Source organism: Cucurbita pepo, chromosome 4 (genome assembly GCF_057944985.1).
Source record: "Cucurbita pepo subsp. pepo isolate OVF chromosome 4, ASM5794498v1, whole genome shotgun sequence".
Taxonomy (NCBI): Eukaryota; Viridiplantae; Streptophyta; class Magnoliopsida; order Cucurbitales; family Cucurbitaceae; genus Cucurbita; species Cucurbita pepo.
Genome location: NC_141801.1, coordinates 181,692 through 207,429, shown reverse-complemented (window position 1 = coordinate 207,429; position 25,738 = coordinate 181,692). Strand labels below are relative to the sequence as shown.

General features: G+C 36.0%; 4 protein-coding genes across 11 annotated transcripts; 1 reads left to right on the top strand and 3 right to left on the bottom strand.

Annotated features, from left to right (window-relative positions):
• Window positions 1-231: 231 nt before the first annotated feature.
• CPZ (Metallo-hydrolase/oxidoreductase superfamily protein) lies at window positions 232-5,321 on the bottom strand. The gene is made up of 8 exons (XM_023676254.2): window positions 4,780-5,321; window positions 4,405-4,567; window positions 4,238-4,308; window positions 3,659-3,754; window positions 3,463-3,576; window positions 2,372-2,440; window positions 2,062-2,136; window positions 232-529 (listed from the first exon to the last, which is right to left on the bottom strand). Exons 1-8 carry the CDS (start codon window positions 5,146-5,148, stop codon window positions 443-445), a joined length of 1,044 nt encoding a protein of 347 aa, XP_023532022.2. The 5' UTR covers window positions 5,149-5,321; the 3' UTR covers window positions 232-442.
• An 844-nt stretch (window positions 5,322-6,165) lies between these two features.
• Window positions 6,166-8,337, bottom strand: LOC111792188 (Peroxisomal membrane 22 kDa (Mpv17/PMP22) family protein). The gene is made up of 5 exons (XM_023673529.2): window positions 7,979-8,337; window positions 7,397-7,552; window positions 7,131-7,263; window positions 7,006-7,045; window positions 6,166-6,531 (listed from the first exon to the last, which is right to left on the bottom strand). The coding sequence occupies exons 1-5, from the start codon at window positions 8,237-8,239 to the stop codon at window positions 6,444-6,446; spliced, it is 678 nt and encodes a 225-aa protein (XP_023529297.1). The 5' UTR covers window positions 8,240-8,337; the 3' UTR covers window positions 6,166-6,443.
• Window positions 8,338-8,817: 480 nt separating this feature from the next.
• Window positions 8,818-16,890, top strand: LOC111793904 (uncharacterized). 2 transcript variants are annotated; one of them, XM_023675974.2, is made up of 17 exons: window positions 8,818-9,059; window positions 9,457-9,517; window positions 9,638-9,710; window positions 9,801-9,923; window positions 10,214-10,383; window positions 10,725-10,874; window positions 11,846-11,989; window positions 12,143-12,203; window positions 13,019-13,329; window positions 13,796-13,927; window positions 14,462-14,581; window positions 15,248-15,334; window positions 15,414-15,536; window positions 15,743-15,863; window positions 16,049-16,171; window positions 16,269-16,403; window positions 16,596-16,890. In XM_023675974.2, exons 2-17 carry the CDS (start codon window positions 9,461-9,463, stop codon window positions 16,733-16,735), a joined length of 2,070 nt encoding a protein of 689 aa, XP_023531742.2. In that variant the 5' UTR covers window positions 8,818-9,059; window positions 9,457-9,460; the 3' UTR covers window positions 16,736-16,890. The 2 variants fall into 2 exon arrangements, with proteins under 2 accessions (XP_023531742.2, XP_023531741.2); XM_023675973.2 differs by having other exon boundaries at window positions 9,452-9,517.
• A 619-nt stretch (window positions 16,891-17,509) lies between these two features.
• Window positions 17,510-25,528, bottom strand: LOC111793953 (putative sugar phosphate/phosphate translocator At1g06470). Of its 7 annotated transcripts, none has more exons than XM_023676038.2 (13): window positions 25,327-25,526; window positions 23,786-24,359; window positions 23,522-23,691; window positions 22,925-23,010; window positions 22,765-22,814; window positions 21,983-22,050; window positions 21,265-21,365; window positions 21,081-21,093; window positions 20,503-20,687; window positions 20,201-20,287; window positions 19,198-19,292; window positions 18,640-18,794; window positions 17,510-17,849 (listed from the first exon to the last, which is right to left on the bottom strand). In XM_023676038.2, the coding sequence occupies exons 2-12, from the start codon at window positions 24,049-24,051 to the stop codon at window positions 18,677-18,679; spliced, it is 1,239 nt and encodes a 412-aa protein (XP_023531806.2). In that variant the 5' UTR covers window positions 24,052-24,359; window positions 25,327-25,526; the 3' UTR covers window positions 17,510-17,849; window positions 18,640-18,676. The 7 variants fall into 7 exon arrangements, with proteins under 7 accessions (XP_023531806.2, XP_086979666.1, XP_023531809.2 ...); XM_087123540.1 differs by having other exon boundaries at window positions 23,786-24,302; XM_023676041.2 differs by having other exon boundaries at window positions 23,786-24,265.
• Window positions 25,529-25,738: the final 210 nt, after the last annotated feature.

Genomic DNA, 25,738 nt, shown 5'->3' with positions numbered 1-25,738 from the left:
GGGGACTACCAAGTGTGTAAGTGGGTCATTCCGGTTCGGTTTATGGCTAAGATCGACCTATTGTTTAAGAAAAACCGACACTAAGACCACTGCTGCAAGACAAAAACTGATCATAACCAACGACTAAAACCGAACTGACTGAAATGGAGAAAGTCTATTGATATCCAATCAATCAATCAATCAAATAAAAATTTGGACCTTACATTATACAAAACCAAACTAACCAACATGTATAGCTTAAACTGCACCTCTATTGATTGAGTTATAGCTTCAAACATGTGTCAGAATGCCTATTAATAAGGCAAAATATAGTTTTTGCTAAGGGGATAAGGCTAAAGAAAACAAGAATCAATTTACAGAGAAATAATTACCTATGTTCCAGTTTCTCTGCTTTGATGCTAAATATAATTACACTTTGTTCCCAAGAATCCCATAGCCTACATTAATACACTGACTTGAAACCTTCAGTGAGAGGAACGACTTTTGCCGTCACCTTGGACTGCAACTTTGATACCGCTTTCCGGATGTCCTGCAATTCAAAAAGCATTTATTCGTCTGTAATTGCTGACATATGAGCTGTTACTTTTAGGACGCAGGTCAAAGATTAAAAGCAATTTTGGATTAGCTATTAATGATCTTTAAAGGCAGATGAGCAGGTTTCAACTATGACTTCTTCAGAGCTGAAGTGGAAACTGATTATGCAGCTAATCAAAGAAATAAGCATATAAGGTCGACGTGGGCGTGCCTAACAGAGAGTGCATACAAGAAATCAGGCACGAAGCCCAAAGTTGTGATGTGAACCAATGCATGTTAGATGATCTGACTCATAACAGAGGGTGTTGCTCTATTATTGAGGAGGAGCTCTTGAGTCTTGAACCCTCCTTTTCGCATTAAAGGAAGAATTTTGTGACATGCTTGTTTCGTCATTCTGTGAGGCATTTGGCTTGAGATAAATAGTAGGATCTTTAGAGGATGAGGAGCTTTGGAAGTTTGCTTAGATTTAACTCTTCTTTATGAACGTCTGTTAATCAGGCTTTCTATAATTACCAGCAATGATTTCATGCTTTTGGATTAGTCTATTATTGTAAGAAGTTTAAGGGTTTTTGTTGGTGGGCTAGTAAGATCAAGATCATTTCTTGTAAGGGTGTGGAAATCTGTAACGACTCAGGCCCACTGCTAGCAGATATTGTCCTCTTTAGGCTTTTCCTTACGGGCTTCCTCTCAAGACTTTAAAACGCGTCTGCTAGAGAAGGTTTCCACACCCTTATAAATGGTGATTTATTCTCCTCACCAACCAATGTGGGACATCACAATCCACCTCCCTTCGGGGCTCAATGTCCTCGCTGGCACTCTTTCCTTCTTCCAATCGATGTGGGACTGCCCTCAAATCCACCACCCTTTGGGGCCCAGCGTCCTTACTGGCACACCGCCTCATGTCTACCCCCCTTCGGGGAACGGCGAGAAGGCTGGCACATCGGCCAGTGTCTGGCTCTGATACCATTTGTAACGCCCCAAATCCACCGCTAGCAGATATTGTCCTCTTTGGGCTTTCCCTTTCGGGCTTCCCCTCAAGGCTTTAAAACGCGTCTGCTAGGGGAAGGTTTCCACACCCTTATAAATGGTTGTTTGTTCTCCTCCCCAACCAATGTGAGACATCACAATCCACCCCCCTTTGTTGCCACGTTGGTTGGGGAGGAGAACAAACCACCATTTATAAGGGTGTGGAAACCTTCCCCTAGCAGACGCGTTTTAAAGCCTTGAGGGGAAATCCGAAAGGAAAAGCTCAAAGAGGACAATATCTGCTAGCGGTGGATCTAAGGCGTTACAAAACCTCTTCCTAGTAGACGCGTACAGCGATATGTAACGGGCCAAAGTGGATAATACCCGCTAGCGGTGGGTTTAGGCTGTTACAGTACTTGTCCTTGTACATTCTTTCATTTCTCTTAATGAAAACTAAACTTCGTATTATTTATTAAAAGAAAAGAAAAAAAGCATACTGCACGCCAGAGACTTGTCATCATGAGTGCAGCTAAAAATGAACTTCATTGAAATAACTTTCACCTCTACATGGTATCGGGATGAAAAATGCGTAAGCAGAATAGCTTTATTTCGAATCCACTGTGCATTTTCAATGATCTGCAATTTTGTGAAATCATAGAGTCAATAATTGTATCAATAATGATGATTCAACCATGGGATGAAGATACATTGAACAGACATTAGAACTGAAGTTAGGAACGATTAATATTCTACCCCGAACCCTCATCATAAAAACGAGATGAATTTCGTAAAGGAGAATAAATGTTCAAATATGTAATCAACAAAAAGGACAGCTCATCACGTAAGAGACGACAACCGATGCTTCAAATACCTCAAATATGTGAGTATGACCATGTTCCCTTGCATGTTCTATGCTAACACCTTCATCCAGAAAAGTTGCCTGTTTTCAAGAGGATTTATCAGTAAGATGCAAACTTTAACAGACAAGAGGTTCAAAGCAAGAACACAACACCCAAACTTTAATACCATCTGCAATTCTTTTCAATCAAATTGATTACAGAAAAATATTTCTGGCCAAGGAGGAAGAGTACCTCGAAACATGATCCGGATAGGGTGGAGGTCAAAATTAAAGTTATTCAAAATATTAGGAGAATCAATAAAAAAGATCAAACTCCTTCCAACTATAAGCTAGAAATAGGAAATTCAAGGTGATACTTCAAAAAGGTTAGAACAATGAGATAGACTTCGTTTTGATATGCCAATTATATTGATTGAGGAACAGAATAGTTCGTATACTTTTGAAAGACTGAGCTACTAGTTAACTTTCCCTCCTTCCCTTTCTATCTTTAATAATAACTGTATTACAAAAAGCGACCCATGTCACACACACAGCCACGGCACCATTGACATATGACGAACTCATGCATCACATGATTAGCCTGTCGCTTAGGCCATGTAACTTTCTCCTAGAGTAAGTAAACAGTGGAGGGATTTTTTTCTTAACATTTAGCCTATGGCTTAAGCCATCCTAGAGAACAAAGTATGTTTTCAGGGAAATAACAGTAGGCCTTATAGCAATGGATATTATCATCATTGAGGAATGGTATGTGAAGTGTAGGTTTGCTAGAAGTACATTAGGGACCATTGGCTGTACACAGAGGAATAAGGTGGCAAGGAATTAAGTTAGGCGATTACGTGCCTATTTCAGGCTTAGGTTTGCAATCTCCTTACTATTGGGTTGCTGTCATGTTGTTGTAACAAATAGTGAGATTATGAAGAGAATCCCCAAATATATCTTGAGAAAGAAAAGCTGATAAAAGCAGAACGAACATTTGGAGGCACGGCAATTGCTGGAACAACGCATTTCTCACCGGATATTAGAATAGAGTATTCATGATAATTTGATAAGAAGCTCTATCCAAGAAGAGAGAAAAAGTTGAACCAGAGTTTCACAGTTTATACCTCAGTTATTAGAATTTTCGCCCTCAATGCATCGGCATTACGTGGATCAAGCATAAAATCTGTCCTTGTATCTCCTGTGAAGGCCACCTCAGGGGACAATATGGTGTCTGTAATCTGAAACAAAAATCTCAAAATCAAACTAGTGCCAAATATGGAAAGACTAAATAAGGGAACCAACTAGTTGTGCAAGACATGCCTCGACGCCAGATTTCTTAAGCTTCTCGATCTGTTTCCCCTTAAGATGCATGTATTGCTTCTTCAATTTTTTTCTAACCGAATAAATGACATAACCCTGCATACAAGTGAAGTATTTAATCATATGTTCTACTGATGAAACTATTTGAGACATGCTTCAACACCGAAAATAAAACGATCAATATCAATTTTTGGAAACGGATAAAATCTACTATCCTAAAAGTTGGTGATAAATCACTACTCGCTTTCTGCCCTCAATAAAAAGACAGCTACTTATCGAGTCAAAAGAACGTGGAAACGCAAACAGGGTCCTCACTACAACTGTAAAGCCAAAAATATGCAGGCACAAGGATTTGCTACCCGAGTATTCGATCTTAAGAAAACGATCGGCTATAAGAAATAAGATTCCACATATTAATCCACATACAATGATTCATTCCCATACATGAAAAACCTGTCTCCTGAAAACTTCCTGTAAATAAAAAGATAACTAAAGCTACACTCTCCCTATCAGGTCTGTAAGGTCTCCATCAATATGTATACAATGAAAAAGATGTCCTGCCACGCAGATAGAGCATACCTGGCTCGGAATCACATGATTTGTTTCAAATGCTCTGCAGACAAGGTTATTCCGCATTTCATATGTGTCTCCTGGATTCAGAAAGTGATGTTACTTTCAGTTCCGTCGAACAATGATGCACACTTCAGTCAAAATAAAGAACAACTAAGCTCAAATACGCAACCTACCTACATCTAGTGCAACCAGATCAACGTCCAACTCCACCTGGCCCATGGTCCTGTGAATCTCAAGTAGTTTCTCCACATCTTCTTTAATACAAGGAGGCACAAATACCGTAGGAGGACTTAAACTATATAAACCACGACTAGCTACATACATTGGTAGCCCACCCTGAACCAGAACAAGTTGAAACCACCATCAGAAACGGTTCATAATTCTTGAAGAAATCTAGTTCTTAGTTCCCTCATCAGCTTAATTGACAGATTATAAATAGCACATACTTAATTGAATATGGTGAATTGTAAGTTAAAAAATATTTAGTGAAGTGAGAACGTTGATAATAGAAGCGGATAAGGTTCATTGGTTCAGCTAAAGAAGCTTACAATGTGATCAAGGTGGGCGTGAGTGATGAATACAAAGTTTTGCTGAATGGCTCGAGATGGGCACCTCCCAATATCAAATGCACACTTGAATTCAGGAATAATAATACAGGTTTCTTGCCCACCAACTGAAATGCCCTCGATTGAATACCCTTCTAAATCCACCCCCTTTCGATTAACCTGTGACCGAGCTCTCCGGTATTCTTCTTCGACGCCGATTGTGGATAAGAGACCCGAATCTCTGAAGGAATTTACAGGATTCCCATGTCTCTGGAGAGCAATTTTGAGAGGTTTCGGTGACTGTAAAATGGGTTGATGAAATGGGAAAATTTGAGGAGCTGTGAGTGGCGAAATGGGCATGGAAATTTGCATCTTTTTAATGGGTCAGAAGGAAATTACAAAGGTTTGTGAAGGAGAAGGGATTTGAAGAGAGTATTGGGGTTTAAGGGAGGTTTAATTGGAGTCCCAGATGACGGATAAAGTGGATATGTACCTGCCGCTGGTTGGGAGGGGACTGAAGCGCGAAATTCCTTTGTAGAGATGACGAACTATAAATATAAATCCAAATCCCTCATTTTAAACGGAAACAAAAATATGTATAAATCCTTAATTACATAGCATCATTTTTTTTTAATATATCATTATTACTGATCTTTTAAATTTCTCCATTTTAGCCGTATTAAAATTTTAAAACTCTTAGATTAACTTATTTAGTTTAAAAAATTATAAAATGCTTATGTGCCATTAATTACTGTTTTTATTGGGATATTTCTACATTTATACACTAAATCTTGTTCGAGTCCCTCTAGATCTCAACCAAGAAATAATCGAGATATATGAGAAGCTACCAATATTTTGAGTAGAATTATTTTATTTTCTTATTTGCACTTTTTTTTTTCTCTTTTTGCACAAAAATGTTTCGCATATGGGCGTGTTTCGATGGATCGTGGAATGAGAGTGAGAAGAGTTATGAAGGTGGGGAGTTGAGAGGGTTTGATATAGGCATCAAAACTAAGTATCTTTGAGTTTTGAAGTTGAATTTATAAAATAAGTAGACCTTGTGTAAAAATTTGATGCTAACAACTTCACCCAGTTCATGTTTCGACCGAACAACCAAAAATTTCTTCACGATACTCTAAAACATGTTGAAAAGTCGAATCCAACACGAGAAATAGTTCATGGGGAATGCAAGAAATCATAGTCTTTTTTTTTTTATAAAAAAAAAAAAAAAAAAAAATCAACAGAGTCCATAAAATTGATCCTAAAATTCTAAGAAAAACTTACTTGGATGCGATTCAAAGTGGAGACAGTAAAAGAGGGAAAGACACATCCAAACACATGTCCAGGATGTTATGTTCTTTTTTAATTTTCAAACATGCGTTGAACATGTTGGGACAAACTTATTTTTAAAATGGCCCCGTCCATATATTTTGAGCCCAAGTTCAAAGTTCCATCTAATTTAAATTGTTAAGCAATGGTCATCAGCAAGATCAAAAGGCTATACTCATAAGTAGAATGATAGCTTTTAAAGATCTACCCAACTATTCTCTACACTGAGAATTGAGTCCGTAAACTGAACTACAAATGACAAGCGGCTTGCCTTACTATATTATAAAGCCACCAAGTGCAGTCTTCACACATGGATCTTAAGATTTTTCGAGATGGAATCACTTACTCATGGTTGAAGACAAATAGAAGTTCCAAAATATAGAGGCCACAGACATGAAAGCCACCCGGGCCTGGAGAGGCACAACCCTGTACGATGCCACACATGGTTTGGTCAAATTCAGGACAATGTACTCAGTCACCAATCACTAATAATTCAGAACATGAACATGCAGTTGCCAGTGCTATCAAAAGAAAAGCTGACTCTCAAATTCTTGAGTTAGGCCCAAAGGAAAGAAACCAGATCTAAATTTGGTGGTACAAAGATTTCTGCAAACCAACTTCATTGTCATGGTGGGTTATGGCAGAAGAAAAGTAAGGCAGATTGAAAGTTAAACGTGTAAATTGTGATGTCTAATCTATTCCAAACGAAAAAATGACATCGTGTTATAAGTTTTAACTCATCGACTACAAGGGTTAACGATATCAGATGCTATAATTAACTAAAGGCACTGTTCCATGTTACAACATGTGGTTTCAAATGTTGTTAGGTTGTTCTTACATTCAACCTCGTGAAAGGTTAGCGTTTGTTTAAATGTAGCTCAAGTAAAGATGAAAAATTACCAAAAGTTCAATATGCTGACAGGAATCCAGAACCTAAACCCTGCAAAGAGATAAAAAATAATCTTATTAGACTTATGTCCTTGAAGCAAAAAATAGGTCCTAATCCTGGTTCGAGACGTTTTTACCATATAACAATGTTGGAAGAGCATCTTTCCGGTACATTGCAGGAAGCTGGGAGATTTTTCCTAGCCAGATATTGTTCCATGCAAATACAGCACCAATGACGCATGGACCAAGAACAATTTGATTCAGGAGAACCTGAACAACAATCAATTAAGAAAAATGTTCATAGAACTGCCAATGTATGCTTAATGCTTACCTTGAGCCACTAAGAGCTCGATTGTATGTTAAAAGAATTACTAACTGACACCAAAGCCACAACCAGCTGCACCTTAAGCATAAGATTTCCCACCGATTGCTTGGGCATAACATGATCGAGATAGTTGTACCATGCAAAGGATCCTGGGCCATAAATCAGAATCCCATAAGAAAGCATACGCAAAGAGCGAATCCAATCATGTTCTGAAAATATGTTCGAAACACCATCCTGAAAGAAGAGTTTTGGTCTTAAAGTTAGTTAAAAACATCACAAAAATGCATCAATGAGGCTTCAAACAGAATCACAGTAGACTAAAAGCGGAAGATCCAGCGTGCACGGAACAATTGCCCTAAAAAAGGTAACGACTGTACACGAAATGAAAAATAAGTATATTTGCTAGCAGCACATTCGCAATGGCAGAACGAGAGAACCATTCTAGAATTTCACTCCAAGATAATTGGTTGGTTCAAGTTCAAACACGGAATTGAAAAGGACAGACAATATTGATGGAGCTGGGTCCGAAAACGTGAGAAGCCACAAGCATACACAAGGGAAAACTCCATACTCTGAATCACCGATTACAGCAGAAATCGAATTTCAAAATTTCAAGAAACTAATTACTTCGAGTCCAGAATCAAAGAGACCGAAGTTTACCTTCTCGAGAGAACTGGAATTCAGAGCGATTTCCTTACGCCATCGACCTACCAACTGTGCAATAGTGTCGCCGGAGAGAGTGAGACAGCCGGCCGTCAAGGACTGCTTGAGAGGGAACTGGTAACCAGATCCACCAGTTGCCTGCAAGGAGTTAGACGATTTTGCTTCGAAGCTTCTTCTCTTGTTTCGAGAAGTATTGGAATCTGGAAGGAAGAAGTTCCAGCCCCAGAGGCCGCCATGGCCACCGCCCAACAAGTCCATGCCGGAAAACGGAGGCCTGAATGCGATGATTGAGCAAATTTACCGCCAAGGGCTGGTGGCTTTGTTCTGCGGCAATACATGTGGGCTTCATGGTCCTTTTTATGTACTAAAAGCAAACTATCATTGCATTCGTTCATCACCAATATTATCAGGCCTATATATTTTCAAAAATAAAAATAAAAATAAAAATAAAAATAAAAATAAAAATAAAAAAAAAATAAAAATAAAAATAAAGCCTGCCTCTGCCCATTTAGCCGACCAATTATTGGACGAAACTAGATAATTAAAAAAAGAAAAAATCAATTTTATAAAATTAAACTCAATAATTAGTATTTCTAAAATGAAAAAAAAAAAAAAATCAATATTTCACGAAATTCCCAATAATATTTTAATTTTTTAAGCATTTTTTTAAAAAGATAAATGTCTATTTTTATGTTGATGGGTCGTGGAAATTGGGCTGGCACAATTTGAAAGCCCACGGCCCAACACAAGCTCCGAAGAACAAGAAGGAAGGCCCAGCTTACCCCTGTTGGCATGGAACCGCCCTTTTAAAATACGATATGTATATATATATAAAGCGCTACAATAGGAAGTCCGACCTTCCCTCGCTCCCGTCCGACCTTCCTTTCGCCGCTCATCCATCCTCCTCCCGCCACTCGTCAGTTATTACATCTCCGCCTCCTCGCGCCGCCGTTCTACCGCAACGCTTCACCTCACACTCTTCACTCTCTCACGCCGCTCAGTCTCTCGGAAAACAGCAAACGGCAAACGTTTGGTGGTTCATTCAAATACTCAGTTTCTCGTTGGACTGACCTGTGAGGTACATAGATCTATTATTTGTTCTCTCTTCTTTCTTCTAACAAAGTTCTGATTTTTTTTTGAAGTCTGTTCGAGTGAGTTCAAAGGAGAATTTGAGAGTGTATGTCTCTGGGTTTTCGCATTAAAGTCTATGTTAGTTAGTGGCAAGCTACTGCAATTTTTTTCCCTTAAGAAATATGATGGTTAGAAGCCCTGTTTGCTATTGAAATTTAGATATAGGATGTGTTATTGCAAAAAGTTCTATTAGTTGGCTTGCCTAAGCTATTGCATCCCTTAAGAAATATGGTGGGCAGTGAGTTTTTCGTTTTAGAATCATTGCTTTAAACTATCGCAAAGGAGTAGGATATTGTAAGTTGTATCAGTTTTCTTGCCTAAGCTATTGCCATTTTTCAGAAAAGAAGAATGGTGCGTTCCAAAGCTCCCTCAAAGAAGCAGAAAAAGAGTGGCATTGATTTTAAGGTATATCTTCCTCCAACCCCCCCCCCCCCAAAAAAAAAAAAAATGAAAAGAGGAAGGGGAAAAAACCTAGAGTTCAGAGGCATGGTTTGATTTAATTAAATTGGCGATTTTTTTTAACAGAAAATCAAGCGAAAGATAGGCAGGAAATTGCCACCACCAAAGAATGCTACGAACACTGAAATTAAATCGAAAGGTAAGTTTTAAAGAATGAAAAAACCTTTAAGCTACATAGGTTGTGTAATATTGCTGCAATGTAACCCGAGTTTATTATGCATTATGTCAGCTATTATTTTGCCTGAGCAGAGCGTTGCTTCAGAGAAGGCAGGTTTAGCCGTGAACAAAAAAGGGTTGACTTTGAAGGAGCTTCTCCAGCAAACGTCCCACTACAATTATAAGATTCGTAAAGGTATACCTCAATTTATGGGGGTCCCATCCAGATGAACGTATTAGATATATATACCGATAACTTCTACATAATATTGTAATGGAACTTAAAGTTCTTATGAATTTTACGGTGTGAAGCATTTTCTGGAAACAAGAAGTTTTCCCCCAATGATGGTGGAGTGGGAGCCTCAAGTATTTAATTTTGATGCTCTAGGCAATAACTATATTTAACTATTAGATTCCCTATTTTGATTCCTTTATTTATTAGGTTGCCTCTATTCTTATTATCTACCTCTCTCTATGAGTCAATAGGTGCTTTGCTGGGCATTAGAGATTTATTCATTAAATACCCTGCGGAGTTAAGGTTACATCGTTATGCTGTTATTGAGAAACTGCGCGAACGCATTGATGATGAGAATAAAGTAGTTTGTGAGACACTGTATCAGCTTTTCAAGTCGGTTATCTTCCCTGGTTGTAAGGAGGTAACTCTCTCGTTCTTTGAGAATCAAATTAACAAAACTATTATGTGCTTGTCAGAAAGAAATACTTGTTATGAACATTTTTTTTTCAATTGGCACCTGCAAGTTCGGTTGGGGGATCCCCCAGTTTGGCATTTTTGGAAAAGCTTATTTGCAGAAAGACATGGAAGCCTTGTTAGGGTCTTGGTAGATCTTTCCTAAACAGTTTTCCTTTATCGTCATCAATCCAAGATTCTAAATTTATTCTCTTAGATTGAAATTTCATTATTCTCTCTCAAGACTTGACATCTTTTCATTCACTTCATGTTGTGTTCTAATGTAGTTCTTTTGTTATTTGAAACCAGGAAAACCAAGGACTCTTCATTTCTTTACTGATGGGTTATATTTTCAATGCAATGACTAACTTATCCATTGATGTTCGGATGATGGCTTTCAAATTTTTTGAACTTGTTGTGGAGTTCTACCCTTCTTCATTTTTCTTGCACGCTGATAAGGTACTTTTGGTAAATATTTAGATATAGTTCGTCAACTATTTTCTTACCTGTTTTTTAGTTTTTGTTTTGGAAGGTAACACATTTACTTTATAAACTGAATTTATACAAAAGCGTAGACTTTATTTCATCAAGTGGTAGGCAAAGGATCACTATAAGTGGTGGCTACGGTCATAGAAATTAGAGGTAATTACAAAATGAGTGCATAAAGATGCACAAGAGGCGGCTACATAAATAAACAGTTTAAGCCCAATTATCTACCTTTGGATCTCTTCCCAATGACCAGAAGGAAGAGTTGCTCTTCATGATTAAACAACCTTTGTTAGAACATAGTAGCTTTTGTTCATCTTCCTTAGGAAATGATGAGAATACATATTATTGACAACCGTTTGCTAGATTTCAACATTTTGTCCATAATTCAGCCCTTAAATTCATTTTTCTAGAGAACTTTGAAATTTCCCTGAATCGTCAACGGATTTGATAATGCATTGAGAACTCAGTCCACAGTTTCCTGCACAAGCTTGAACCTCTAGAAAATTGAAAATTTTGCCTCAGTGACGAACCACCGAAAGCTCTTACTTCCAGAACTGATTTATAAGTTTCTTTGAGCAACCAAAACAAGAATCATGTTTGAAGTCTTTTAAAGTTCATGCACAAGCTTAAACCTGTAGGATTAAAAAATTTGGCTCATTGACGAGAACCATTGAAAGCTCCTACTTTCAAAACTGATCTATAAATTTCTTTGAGCACCCAAAACAAGAATCATGTTTGAAATTTTTGTAAGAAAATCTAAACACCATTACTCTTGAGTGGAGATTAAGCTTGCAAGAGAGAACAATATTTTACTATCGGTAAGGAAAGGCATTATTATTACAAAACTCCCTTAAAATAAGGAATAAGAGAATATCCTGTGTCCACGATTTGTTGTTAGTTTTTTTTTTTTGGGTTTCTAAAATGTGTATTGTTTTCTTCAGATTCTTCAGAATTATGCTGAAATTCTGCAGAAGAATAAATTTTATCTACAAGATAAAGGCAAGCTCAAGCATGCTCTTACTGGGTTGGTCCAATGCTTATCATTATTGCCATGCAACAGGAGAGAAATTGGCTCAGCTAAAAATGTAATGTGTAAAGAAAACATCTCGTTTTGTATATTCAGTTATTCTTGTTTTAAGACCTATTTTTGTTTATGATTTTTGTAATGTAACTTGATTATTTTGAGCCTTTGACCTAGAGCCTTAATTCACAATTTTATTTATTTATTTTACTTTTAGAATGTGGCAGACGAAGGGATGCTGCACGATTTTGAGCCTCTTGTGCCTACAGAATCTGCTGGTATGTGAAATGAGAGTCCAGTTGCTGAGTATTTGTGCCTGTTACATTCTCTCTCATTGATAACCATTTTGTTTCTTTCTGATACAAAACCCACTCTTCTTAAGAAAATAAACGAGCAAAAAACAAGGAGGCCCATCTTAAACAGGGGAATCAACCTCAAAACACTAAGGAGTAATCATTAAACGCGTTAAGATACAGAAAAGGAGGATAAAGTATCCTCTATGAAGCTAAAAGATAACAGAATCCTTACTATTTGACTTGTAAGATTTGGTTACTTTTTGCTTTTTAGTTTGTTGACTTATTTGGACATCTAAAAGTATTGGAAGGGACATATTCTGTTTCCATCTTTAGAAATGGTTGTAATGTGGTTGACTCCTTAGCAGAACCCTTCCTGAATAGAAGAGGACAACAATAATCAAGATAGCATAATTCCTGACCTATGGAAAATGCAAGTATGCATAAAAAAAAAAATTAGGGTGAGAACACAAGAAACGAATAGGTATGATCAACTTCCCGTGTAGGGGAAAGTAAATCTTGTTTCTGTGCCAACTAATATTTTTTAGTATGTCAGCATGCTACATAAATGAAACTTATTTTGGAGCTAGTGAGGTTTTCTGGTCATGCCTGCTTTGTTTTTCTTAATAAAAGTTTGGTATCTCCTTAAAAAAAGGTAGGATTCACCAAGGAATAACTACAGAGCATTGATTGTGCCACATTAAGAAAATTAGCTTCTTGTTGTCATTCCTTTTAATTCTGTTTGTCAATGAACTTTAAAATCTGACTTTTATCTCTGTTTCTTTGTTGTTTTTGTTCAGGGTCTTGTGTCATTGTTGAGAAATTAGAGGATTTGGTGCTTGTGTTATTAAATTGCTTCCAAGAGTTTATGCCAGCGGTTCATGATGTAAATCTTTTTAGTGCACACATTTATGACTGTATTCTATATGTTGTTCGAAGCATACATCTTGCTGTTCAGTACTTCCTTTATGGGAGTGAAAATGGTAAAGTGGAATCACATTCTCCTTGTGAAGGGTCTGACACACGGTTGGAGGGGAAAATTTCATCAGCATTGTTAAAGAAATTGCTTTCTGTATTTCCCCTTAATCTGTTGCACCACAGCTCAGAGAAGGTAAACTAAGATTATTATCTTTGATCCCAAATTATAACGTGTACTTGCCTTTCCTTTTATTCAAACTAACCTTTGACTCGATTCAGTACTTATCACTTTTTCTTTTTAATTATACTTCTGTGCATTTTGTTATCATTTTTTTTAGAAAGAAAGTAGGTTTTTAACTTCGAAAGATTTACAAAAGGCTTTAAACATTTAATAATAGTGTATGTAAACGGGGTTTTATAAAGAAGTTCTCTCTAACCATTAAGCCTCTTTCTACTTTTATTTGTTTATTTATTATAATTGTTTCTTTAGTTTTTTTTAGTTTATGTATTCTTTTTGTTTCCTTAAATTTACAAATATCACTTTTAAATAATAAATGTTGTAGAAAAGAAATTTTATGTTTAATTTTGTCTAATAGAGTAATAGACGGCTGCTTTGACCATTTCAAATTGGGTGATTCAATTCTGTTTCTGTTTGACAGGATAACGACAGATTACTAACACTGAACATTGTCATTACAGAGATATTTTTGCATTCAAGCAAGTGTATCAAACCTCCAAATGTGATATTGGAAAGATTTCTAGAATTTATAGAAAGTGTTATGTTTGGAAAGGTAATAATTCCCGAACTTTATTTCAAGTATTTTTAGTGAAAGTTGGTTTAGTTGTATAGTTCCCGTAACTTGTTGGTTCATCTTCATCTAAATCGGGAAGGGGAAGGAGGGAGGTGTTTCGAGTATCTATTAGGGTATAAATTATGACAGCCCAAAGTTGTTTTGGTATTTCTGTTATGGATGTAGATGGATTAGTTCACATCACGTTATGTCAGATATATTGTGCACTGAGATGAGGTTCACATAAGGTCACTTGACGACAATGATAGTATTTGCTGCCAACACGATCTTAGTTCATTAGTAAGCTCTTGAAGTCGAAAGTTTTAAGGCCCTAATCCTCAATTTATTGTACTAAAAAAACCATAACGGTATCCACCTTCATGAATTCTATTGGGTTTATGTATTTGGTAGTTAGGATATTTTTTAGCGGATTAGGAGATGATTCCTTGGATATTTTTGAGTGAAGGTTTGTTCTTCCGATTGGTACTTTCGGGAGAGTGGTGGATCAATTCTTGGGTGAATGTTTACTTGCAGATTGTTGGTGGCACTCAATCTGGTAAAGTGGTCAGAGAGAGGCATATCCTTCCACTACTTCCTTTTCTTCCTGAACTTATTGCACAAGTGGAAAATAGTTGGAGGTTCCGACTACTTCAGGTTTGATATTTGAACAAGTCTAATTCTTTTCTATTATCTATGTATCCTATGTTAGACGAACACGACTCTCCACAATGGTATGATATTGTCCACTTTGAGCATAAGCTCTCATGGCTTTGCTTTGGGCTTCCCCAAAAGGCCTCATTACCAATGGAGTTAGTATTCCTCACTTATAAACCCATGATCATTCCCTAAATTAGCCGATGTGGGACTTCCATCATCCAACACCTCCCCTCGAACAAAGTGCGCCTCCCCTTAATCGAGGCTCGACTCCTTTGGAGTCTGACTGCCTTCGAGGAGGGGCTTGGCTCCTTTTATTTAGGAGTTCTTTGTTCGATATTTGAGGATTTGAGGATTTACCAATCTATTGGCACGACTAAGTTTAGGGCATGGCTCTATACCATGTTAGACGAACACGACTCTCCACAATGGTATGATATTGTCCACTTTGAGCATAAGCTCTCATGGCTTTGCTTTGAGCTTCCCCAAAAGGCCTCATACCAATGGAGTTAGTATTCCTCACTTATAAACCCATGATCATTGCCTAAATTAGCCGACGTGGGACTTCCATCATCCAACATCCTACATTCTGTTTGCAACTTTTTTAATTTCTGAAAAATAAGCACAAAAGCTTGAAAGCCATTTGATCTAGTAAAGTAATTACAGGGGTTTACTCATGTCTTCAAAGATTGCCACCCAGAGTCGTCATTAAAATTGGCTTGCTTGCATGTCATTGAAGAAATGCTCATTCCTGTAAGTGTGCTCAATTATTTTCCTTTAGAAACTAATGTTGATCAAAACTCACTCTTGATTTTATTTTATCAAATCACAGACAACTGAGTTTTCATGCGTGGATGCTAGTTTTCCTGAAATAGTAGAGCATCGGGTGGCATGGATTAGGGAGTTGCCTCTGTTGCTGATCCTTATTGGTGACAAATATTCTTCTTGTTCTGAGGTATTTATTATTCCAGGCTAGTGCAAGTTTTACTTGAAAGTATATCTGTATCTTGATTCTTGTTGCTTTATCGATTCCTCCCGACCTCTTCACAAATGAAATGTTTTTATTCTGCACTTCTGTAATTCATGGTGTGGTTACTGTAGGAAACATTTGTACTGACTTTAAATTTCATATCTGCTTCTAAGTTGCATCTATATTGCCAGGTTGTGTTGCGTCTTTTGCTTCATGTGGGACAATCCTCTTTCTTAGACTCTCCTCTGAAATGGGAATATGACAACACACAATTACTATTGCAAGAATTTTTCAATACGAATACTGCTGAAGGTAGGTCTCTTTTGATTTGCACTTTGGTGGAAAAAGTGGCTTAAATACATTATAATTACGACATAATTGAGAATTTTTAAGGATTAGGACTGAATAAATTATAACTATCAAAATGCGATGACTAAGTGTGTTGTTTTAACTTATTTTTTCTATCCTTTCCCTTGTCATTCTCTTCCATTTTGCAGGAAAATGCGACGGGCCTTTTATAAAGCTTCCGAAAGAATGTCAGGAGCTCTCAATTTGTTGTCTTTATTACTTCTCTTACTTGGATCCTCTTCTATTGAAGTCTTTAGCTTCTTGCTGCCTATGTGAGTAATCATTTGTTGTTATTTCCATTATCATGGTACACGTATCTGCTTCAACAATTGTTTTTCTTTTTACAATCATTTTGCTTGATGTTCATAGGTCCTGAGTTGCATCCAGAAATAGTATTTCGAATTATAGAGGTTCTTCATTCAGCCTATAAAGTTGGACACATTCCTATTGCAGACTACATTAGTTTCTGTGCTACGCTGCTCTCTTGTTCTAAAGTCTCCCAAGGTATCACTCCCAACATCTTAAGCTATTTCTCAAGAAACTTATTAAACACAGATTGACTCCAGCAATTAATTCCCTGTTTGATAACTATTTTGGTTTTTTGTTCTTGGTCTTTGAAAATTTAGTCACTGTGTTCGTATGTATGCAGCCGGTCTTCTTGATCTGAAGAAATTTTAAATGTTTTTTTTTTGACAGGAAATGAAAATGTTGAAGCTGAAAGCAATAAGGTCTGGAATCACAAGACTTTAAAGTCGGTCAGTAAATTAATCTATTCGTGCTTGTCAGAAATTGGTGACAATTCCCTCGTTAGGAAGACACTGGAGAAAGTAATATAGTCGATTAGGACTTGTGCTCTGTCTTTACCCCTTTTTTCTTTCTTATTGGGGGCTGTGTAATGTGTATTAATATTATTTTTATTCAATCCATTTATTAGGTGGGTTTTGATGTTACTAGTTTATTAATTAATTAAAATTTCAATTTAGTTTCTTTATCTTTATCCCATTTTTAAATTTAGTTCATATGTTTTTTAAGATTTATTTCAAATATTTAAATTTAGTTTGTAAGTAATGTTTTTTTGGGTCAAATTCATGAAGTATTAACATCCTTTGCTTTTTTTTTTTTTTTTTTTTTTTTTCTTTTCCCTTTTCTTTTTTTTAATGTACTGTTAAGGGTTTTTTTTAAACAAAATCTGTAGAGTGAAGCCATAATCTGAAACATAGCGTTAACACAATAGAAACTAAATTTGCGATTTAACTAAACTTTTTTTTTTCAAAAGTGAGAAAACAGTATACTAAAAAGTAGTGTATAAATGTAATGTGCGAAATTAGATGATTAAAAAAAAAATTCAAAATGAAAAACAAACAAATATGAAAAAAGGATCCGACTTTTAATTAGGAATACAGATATGATATCGACTTGACTTCAACAACTTAGGAATACAGCTGATAGTTTTAAATTTCCAAGAAAAACCTGCTTCATGTCGAAGCTATCTACTAGAGTTAGTCAAGTTTCTCTTGAGAAGGAACAAAATATAGAACATTTATCCACATCAATCGCAAAAGGTGCCCTGTAGTTCTGTACCTTTCAAATCTTTAAAATGGGAGAACAAATAAAAGAAATAATAGGTTTTGAGTTGCCATCAACTTTGAGATACAAACCATGAACCAAAGAAAGTAGAATAATATCGATACTTAAGAGTACAAAGCTTGAGTAGAACATCCGGTCAAAAGACAGTAATCCTTTGAAACCCCATAAACAATAGGAGCGACAAATTTGGGTAGCATTCACAACAAAATTGCTTATAACTTTTCGAAGCTAAAACCAACGACTAGGGCTACAAGAATACTGGCATGGGATTTGAACATGGTCAGCGACTAGAGCCCGTACAGAAATTCCTTTAATAGCAATTAATATGAAACTTCAAGTAAATCTGTTCAAAATTATCGCACCCTGTAGGAACATCAACCAACCAGATCAGCATAACTAAGAAACTATTCGATATGTCATGGATGATAATAATAATAATAATGAACGATATGTAACCAAATTTATTCTCAGAAATTAGAATGATAATTCATCATGTAACTTCCAACCGCCGGCATCATCAAAATTTAAGCAAATCTCATGACAAAAGTAACAGGCTTTGGGTCCAAAGGACAACCACGAGCCGCACTATTTTCAATCAACAATGCCCCCTTATTTGTTTTGTATGAGCCAAATTGGCGCACAAATTTCAAATAGAACAGGATCAAAGTGATCAAATCGGTTATCGGGTCATTAAGGCCTCTGATGAAAGTCCTCTTTACCAAGTAACAATAATGGAGAAGACTCGAACCATACTAAACAGGAGTGGAGCCCCTTCATATAGAGAAATTAAGACTCTAACGTTCTCCCTAATCCTCCAAAATTTTGGAGTTAAAAGGTTCAACATGTAAAATGTTACTGGCTAAGATTTGTGTATTTACACAGAGGGCATCCCCACGCTGCCATTCACTCCTAAAGCGGGACAAATCGTAGAAATCTAGCAAAATCAATACAGTTAGATTAATTGTTTCCTACATTTTAGGGGAATTAAGAGCTGGAAAAGAATTTGGAAAACAATGTCCTTTTTTCACATCTTATGTAAATAAAGACATTTTCAATATGGGGTTAAGTAAAGATATATTTTCAGCTGAAACCAAGCATAAATCAACTAACTCATAAGAGGAACAATTGGCAAAAACAAGTTAAGAAAGCATACTTGAATTTGCTAAGATTCAGACGATGTTATTTGGCAATCAATGGTGGCCATCTTCCTCATCCATCTCCTCAAGAATTACATATTTGGCATCAACATTTGTTGACTGTGAGCTTACCACGTTATCTTCACTAGATTTCTTCTGTAGCTTTTGGTATCTAATGAGTAATTGGAAATAAAACATGAATTAGCACAAGAAGCGCCCATAACCAAATATTTTACTTGGTTAGATGCAAATTTATAAACTACTGCTATTCTGTGTCCCAATCCTCCAAGTCTCTAATTCCAAGTAATATATACCCTTTCTAATTGTGTGGTTTATGATATTGTAACTATTCAATTGTAAACAATATTTATTCTAAAATACTAGTTGATTACATTCCACATCTTTACATCCAGAAAATTCAATAGTAAACAATCATATCATACTTGAAGGATGATTATTAACAAAAATATTAGACTAACTATCAGGCATGCTAATCAAGCAGACAAGCACTAATATTTAATCTTAGAATGAGTAGATTTTCAAGAGATGTCATGTTTATAAAAATGACAACTTACTTGTACCAATTGAACAAGCTGACACCAATCATTATTATGATGAGACCAATTCCTTTGAGCCAGGTAAATTTATCATGGAAGTAAAATACTGCAACCTGAAAATGCAAAATGCAATGTTAAATTAGAAGTTAGACAGGTAAATTTATCGTGGAAGTAAAATACTAGAACCTGAAAATGCAATAACGCAATATTAAATTAGAAGATGCCAGGGATTAATAGTCCCCCTGAGATGAAGGATTGAACAGTACTCTTGTAGTTGAAAATTTGAATTTGAATCTCAGTACTTCGCACTTCAAAACTTCTTTTCCCCCTTCTTTATATATGTGTATATATATATATATATATATTTATTTTTTTTTGCAGAAGAAATGCTTTCATTAAAAGGGGAAAAAAACCAAATGTGAAAGGGAAGACGAGATGTCTTCCCACCTCAATGTCACCCTTCTAAAACATTTTGAATGTTGTTGCCGTAGCACAGAAGGAAAGACAGTAACTTGACAAGTTCATTTCCTTGTAGTGGGATGCTGGTGAAACCAGAACCTAGAGTCAACTTAATTAAAATTACTGCTATCGCAATGAAACGTGCATCTCAGAGCCAGCAATACAAATAGAACGAAAAAAGGAAGGCCAGCCTACCTTTCAAGCATACTTAAGTGATTCTAGTGAGCAAAGATGCATGCAGAAATCGGCAGATTTATCCTCAAGTAAGGCAGCACCAAATTCAGATTTGAGATTGAAAATGAAATGACTTACTATGTTATGCTATATATATAGCACACTATCTCAATTTTTCTTCCATTAGACAGTTAGCGCACTACAAAACTCTAAATGAGCAAGCCCAAAATAACTTATGATAAGTCAAGACAGCTCAAAAGAAATGCTTCAAGAGAAATAGTTACAAATTACTACTTTGAGATGAGATACTAGACCACTATGAAACAAAATTGAAGGGCCCTACATCTTGGTTAGGGAGCATAATGAAAACAGTCAAAAGATCTCATACCAATATAGTTACAGCCTCCTTTACAACACCAGCAACTGTAACCGTGACAGCACTAGTGACAGAGACAAGGATATATTCTGTTAATACCTGCCAAAAGGATAGTATAATTGTTCAAATAGAGAAGCTAACAAAAGATTTGAGCACCAAATAGTTGGGACAAAACTCGAGACAGCACTTTATAAAGATCCCAGAAAATAAATGCCCTATAGACTACATCTACTGTGCAGTTTATAGAAATCAATCCTCTTCCAGCAAAACTGTGCTTATTGTACAGTGAAGGAAATATTCGAATAGGTTACTACCATACAGAAGGCAAGTGCTCCACCAAAAAGCATCAGCAAGAAACTCCGAGTAACATGCCAGATACTATTGAAATATCCATTACTGGTAAATTCTTCCCACGGATCTAAACCAAGGGATAGCATCAAAGTCACAATGGCCATCACTGGTGTCACGTAGCTCATCAGGGTAAAAGGATTTTTCAACCCTGATATGAATGGAACCATGTTGTTAGACAATATTTAACAGCACCACTTTGGTACGAATAAAATTGAAATCTAAACGAAACATCTAAGAATTTCCAAAAGAACCCAACGTCAAAATAAAATGAACTAGTAGAAAGAAAATGGATTGACTCATAGTAATTCATCGATCCTGATGTGTCAACTATTTCATTCGATGAAACAAAATAAAACATATTTTTTTAATAGGGAACAACATGAAACATATTATCTACAAAGGCTGAAAGTTTGGGGATAAAACTCAAGATTCCAAGAACAAATTGATTATTTTGTCCATGAAACCTTGCAGAAATGTCCACGGATACAGAACCAAAAGAAATCCAAGAACTAAAATCTAAGCGGCACATAAAAACACTTACCATATGCTTCTCGCTTCATATCCAGTTGGGCAATAAATGCATCATACAGGGGGGAAGTGTCAAGATCCAAGCCAACAATAAGAAAGCAAGAATCAATTCAAATAGTTGCACGTAAGAAAAAATTTCTGATAGCATAAAACAGTATCATACGTGGAAAAAGGAATGCAAAAAAGGAAATTCATACCTGAAGAAGAATTTGCGTCATGGACCACCTGAAGCCAGACATAACAGAAGCAACCATAACAAAAATGAAACCCCAGAATTCAAATTCTGTCTCCTTTGCAACTGCCATAGACATAACCAGATAAGGAAGAATGACAGGGCATAAATACATATTAAACTTAATATAGAGATTTAATGAGTAATGAATGCTTAAAAGATGCTAGGACAAATAATAATAATAATAAATGAAAAAAATAGAGCCAATAGAAACAATTCACTTGCTCCTAATTATTTCACTTCTAACTCCAATCTTCCTCGAATATGTGCCTTAGGTAAACCCACTTTAGTTCTAAAACACTAGTCCTAACCACCATGGATGGCTAGTGGTAAAAAGGGTTGGGATGCATTTGGGAGACTTTGGGAGCAAGGACTCAAATCCTATGGTATCCTGCAACCGTATGTTGTAAGGCACTGCAGTTTATCCCATGAGTAGCTAAGGAGGGAGACAATCATAATTGGCCCAAATACTCGTACTATAAAAAAATAAAACAAACAAAAAAGCCCAGTCCTTCCTAAGTAAGGGTGGTGATATGGGTGCAAGTTGGAACTTGCTTGGAACCAGCTGACCAACTCGGTTCAATTGGTTTGACCATCGATGGTCATTTATATAATCAAGAATTACACAATTGAAATTCTAAAATTCACGATTATTATCTAGGAGTAAAAGAAATACTGGATACCTGTTAATAAAATTCCAACAGATATAATCAAGATGATGCCAGAAAGTCTAAAGCTAGGAGTTTCCAACCTGACAAGAAATTCATGCTAAATGAATAAATCATCAAGAGAGAAAATGAGACGATGGAATATTTTAAATTTTAACATTTGATATCAATAAGCAATCTCCAAGCATTATATTGAAAGCCTATTACTTGGGGCCAAATACGATAATTTTCTTCGTGTCATACTCAATTAATTAAATCACAAAAAAGGAAAAAAAAAAAAATTTGATCACGGCAATCATAAAAATAATCAACCATAAGAGAAATCTCTCTTCTCATATTTGATTGTAGGCCTTTTGTTTGATTCCTCCTAGATCCTGATTCTAAACGCCTTAAGGTTGTTCTCCTTTTTTTTTTAATATATATTTTTCTTCATTTCTTATTAAAGAATAATTTTATTTTATTTTTATTTTTTTTATTTTTTTTTTATTTTTTTTTATTTTTTTGTAAAAGAATCATAAGAATATCACTCGAGACTAAATAATCAATAAATTTCCTTCTCAATATTCAGCGATAACTCATATTCAATACACACAGCCAAAGAATCCCCAGGAAGGTAGGAACGTCGTTGAAATCATATGCAGTTGTTAAAAATTATGCTCAAATGTCATACAGCGTCAGAAAAGCACAATACTTCCAAAATGTATGAGGTACGAGAAGATTGGATGCAACTAGATATAGTTATCTACGTAAAGGCATGCAAAAGAAACTACGTTATACAATTTAGTCGTAGAACTCACCTGAAAGCAAAAGCAAACAGGAGTAGAAATATAGGAGAACCGGATTTACACTGTCAATCAAAAAGAGAGAGAATCAGTATTATGAAGCATAAAGCAGACTGTATTTACAACATAGACAGTTCTTGACTCAATAAATAAGCATGAAGAAAAGTTATCCAACCATGGTAGCAAATGTGACTGATATCGAGACAAGGGATGCATTGCTTAGATTAACATCCAAGGCTGTTCCAAGAGCCGTTGGGACAACTGTGAAAGGCAAAGTCCATCTGTGGCATTAGTTGATAGAAAAGTTAATTTACAAATGATAGAAAAGTTGACATCCTACGGGCTCAACAAATGTAAATAAACTCTAATGAACAAAGGTAAACACCATCCATGAAATTTCAGAATAATGACAAAAAAAAAAAAAAAAAAAAAAAAAAAAAAACTCACGAAAATGCATGATTCTTAACAACTAATTCAATGACAAAAATAGCAGAACGAAAATTTTGTATTTTGTAATTTGTATTTTTTTGGATTAGAAGGAAGCTTTTTCCAGAGAAATTAAAACGTAACTGGCTTCACAATTCATCAATGAAGAAGATGCTATTCTTATACGTAAATCATAGAGAACTTATCCATCGTTCTTTACTTCATAACGCAATGTATGTATAAGAAAAGCAACCTTATCATTATACATTAGTGTGAAAATATCAATTGAAGTGCGTATACCAGCATCATGAAAAGGTTAAATACAGGCCATTAGTCTCAAGATTACCTTTCGTGAAGTAATCCCTCCATGTCATAGTAACAGAAGGATGGAATCGACTAGACCAAATCCATGTAATCAAATTGGATATAACAGCTTGCATTGTAAAATGAACAGTATTCATGAGCAATGGAGCCGGGAACCTGCCCAAATGATCTCCTAATAAAGATTTATTATATCTGCACAAACCAGGAGAAATCCAGTTTAATTGAGCATTCTAAATAAATATTAGATTACAACTTTAATTATTGATTATTTGAATAAGGAACTTACAAAGTCAAAAGAAGGCTAAAAGTATACCAGACAAGAACGTAGAATAATGTCTTGAGCACATGGGAATTGGATAGAGGATTCTTTGCATCTAGCCGCGGAGAATTATATTTATCACTGTGAATATCATTGTGAAAGGATTCACAGTCATCGCCATTAATATTCCCCCCAGGTTCGTTCTCAATACTAAAAGGTTCATATTTCTCACTTTCATTTCCCTCAATGTGAACAGGAAAGTGGGCCTCAGTCTCCCCGCCTATAGATTGCATATTTGTCTGCTGACACTTTATATATCAGTTTATCTCCTCTCAAAATGACAGTTTATACAAGTTGACCCAGTTGAAGTGAAGGCAATTTGAGACCAGTATGCTGCACACTTGAATCTGCATAAATCAATGGGGTATTCACTGGGACAGTACCCTTTTCGTCATACCACCGTGAGGAAAATGGCCCTCTATGACAACCCACCTACTTCTTGACTACCTGTCTCAATTGAATCAACCCATGTGTTTAAGCTTTTCTGTATCCAAAGAATTTGCCGTCATCTCCTTTACCAATTTAGAACCACGTATGTTCTCTAACACAATCATTGACAGATGAAAATGAGTAAACAGAGAGCAGGAACTTCATTCATCACAAATCATAGCAAGTGGAACATTTCGTGTGAAATTCAATTAGCACTGGAATTGAAAATAAAGCTGAATCGGGACAAAACTTGGAAAGTCATAAAAACGTGCAGTTTTCTTTTCATATGATATTGCCAAGACGGGCCTCCGTTCAGTGATTTGTAATTATACAACCCCAACCCGGTAATTATTCAGATCAATTAAAGAACCTCTCCTTGATCTCCTTGCAATGCCTTGCCGTCTCTCTACTATAACCTTGTTATTTTTTAATACAATTGTCTCTTATCCCAACCGAATTTTTTAAATACATAGTACCCAATTTTCGTGGAACTTCCCAATCATAAAAGTTAGGAAAATAGAAAGAAAAAAACAAAAACACATTCATAATTTATGAACTTTTCTGCTAAAAATTATTACGTGTAACAGCCAGCAAGGAATAATAACACAGGTACAAGTCTCTACAACTTTCTTCCAGCCTCCAATAAATCTTACGAGAAGCAGCATAAGCTAAACTAAGGTAGCTAATGTAGTTACACTTAAATATTAGGATTTTGGCATCAGCAGGTGACACGACAAGTGACGTCGTGAATACTGCGCGCCACCAACAGCAACATGTGCAAATGGAGGAAAACGAGAGAGCATAGTTCTATAACTATCATTGAAACTTGCTACTTCAAAATGATCAAATAAACACGTAATTAACAGAACGAACAGAATCAACAAGATGAACCATCGATAAGGATGAGCTCAAACCAGAACAAGGAAAACAAAAGCTCAAGTAGAATCAAAGTAACAGAAATGCCTAAACAATCAATCAAATAATTCAAATCATATAAATAGACAAGGCATCGTAAGAAGATATCTAGTATGACGGGATTCTGCAATACTCGGAATGTGAGACGTATCGAAACAACTGACCTGAGAAGAATCCGAGGAAATAGTAGAAGAAATTAGCAGGAATACGCAGATGAAATGCAGGAACCGGGACGAGGAAAACGAAAGAGAAGAGATCTGAATCTAGATGTCTTGCAAATGGCGTTTGCAGGTGTTGGAATCAGAACGTCTGTTTTCTAATGTTAGATGAGGGTGGTGAATTGTAAACGAATTCAATATACTTTACTTAATTCTCTTATTTATTATTCCAATTGAAATGCGCGCCCGTACGGTTGAGGCCGTGTGGTGGTTACTTGGGTGCAGGCCCAGCGGCAAAGGTTAGAGAACCATGGACCGGACCTTAGCGCCGGCGCGGGCCACTGCTGCTGGCCATTAATTAAATTCCAAGATAATTAAAAATCTATAATTAGAAAAATTAAGAAAATAATTAAAAATC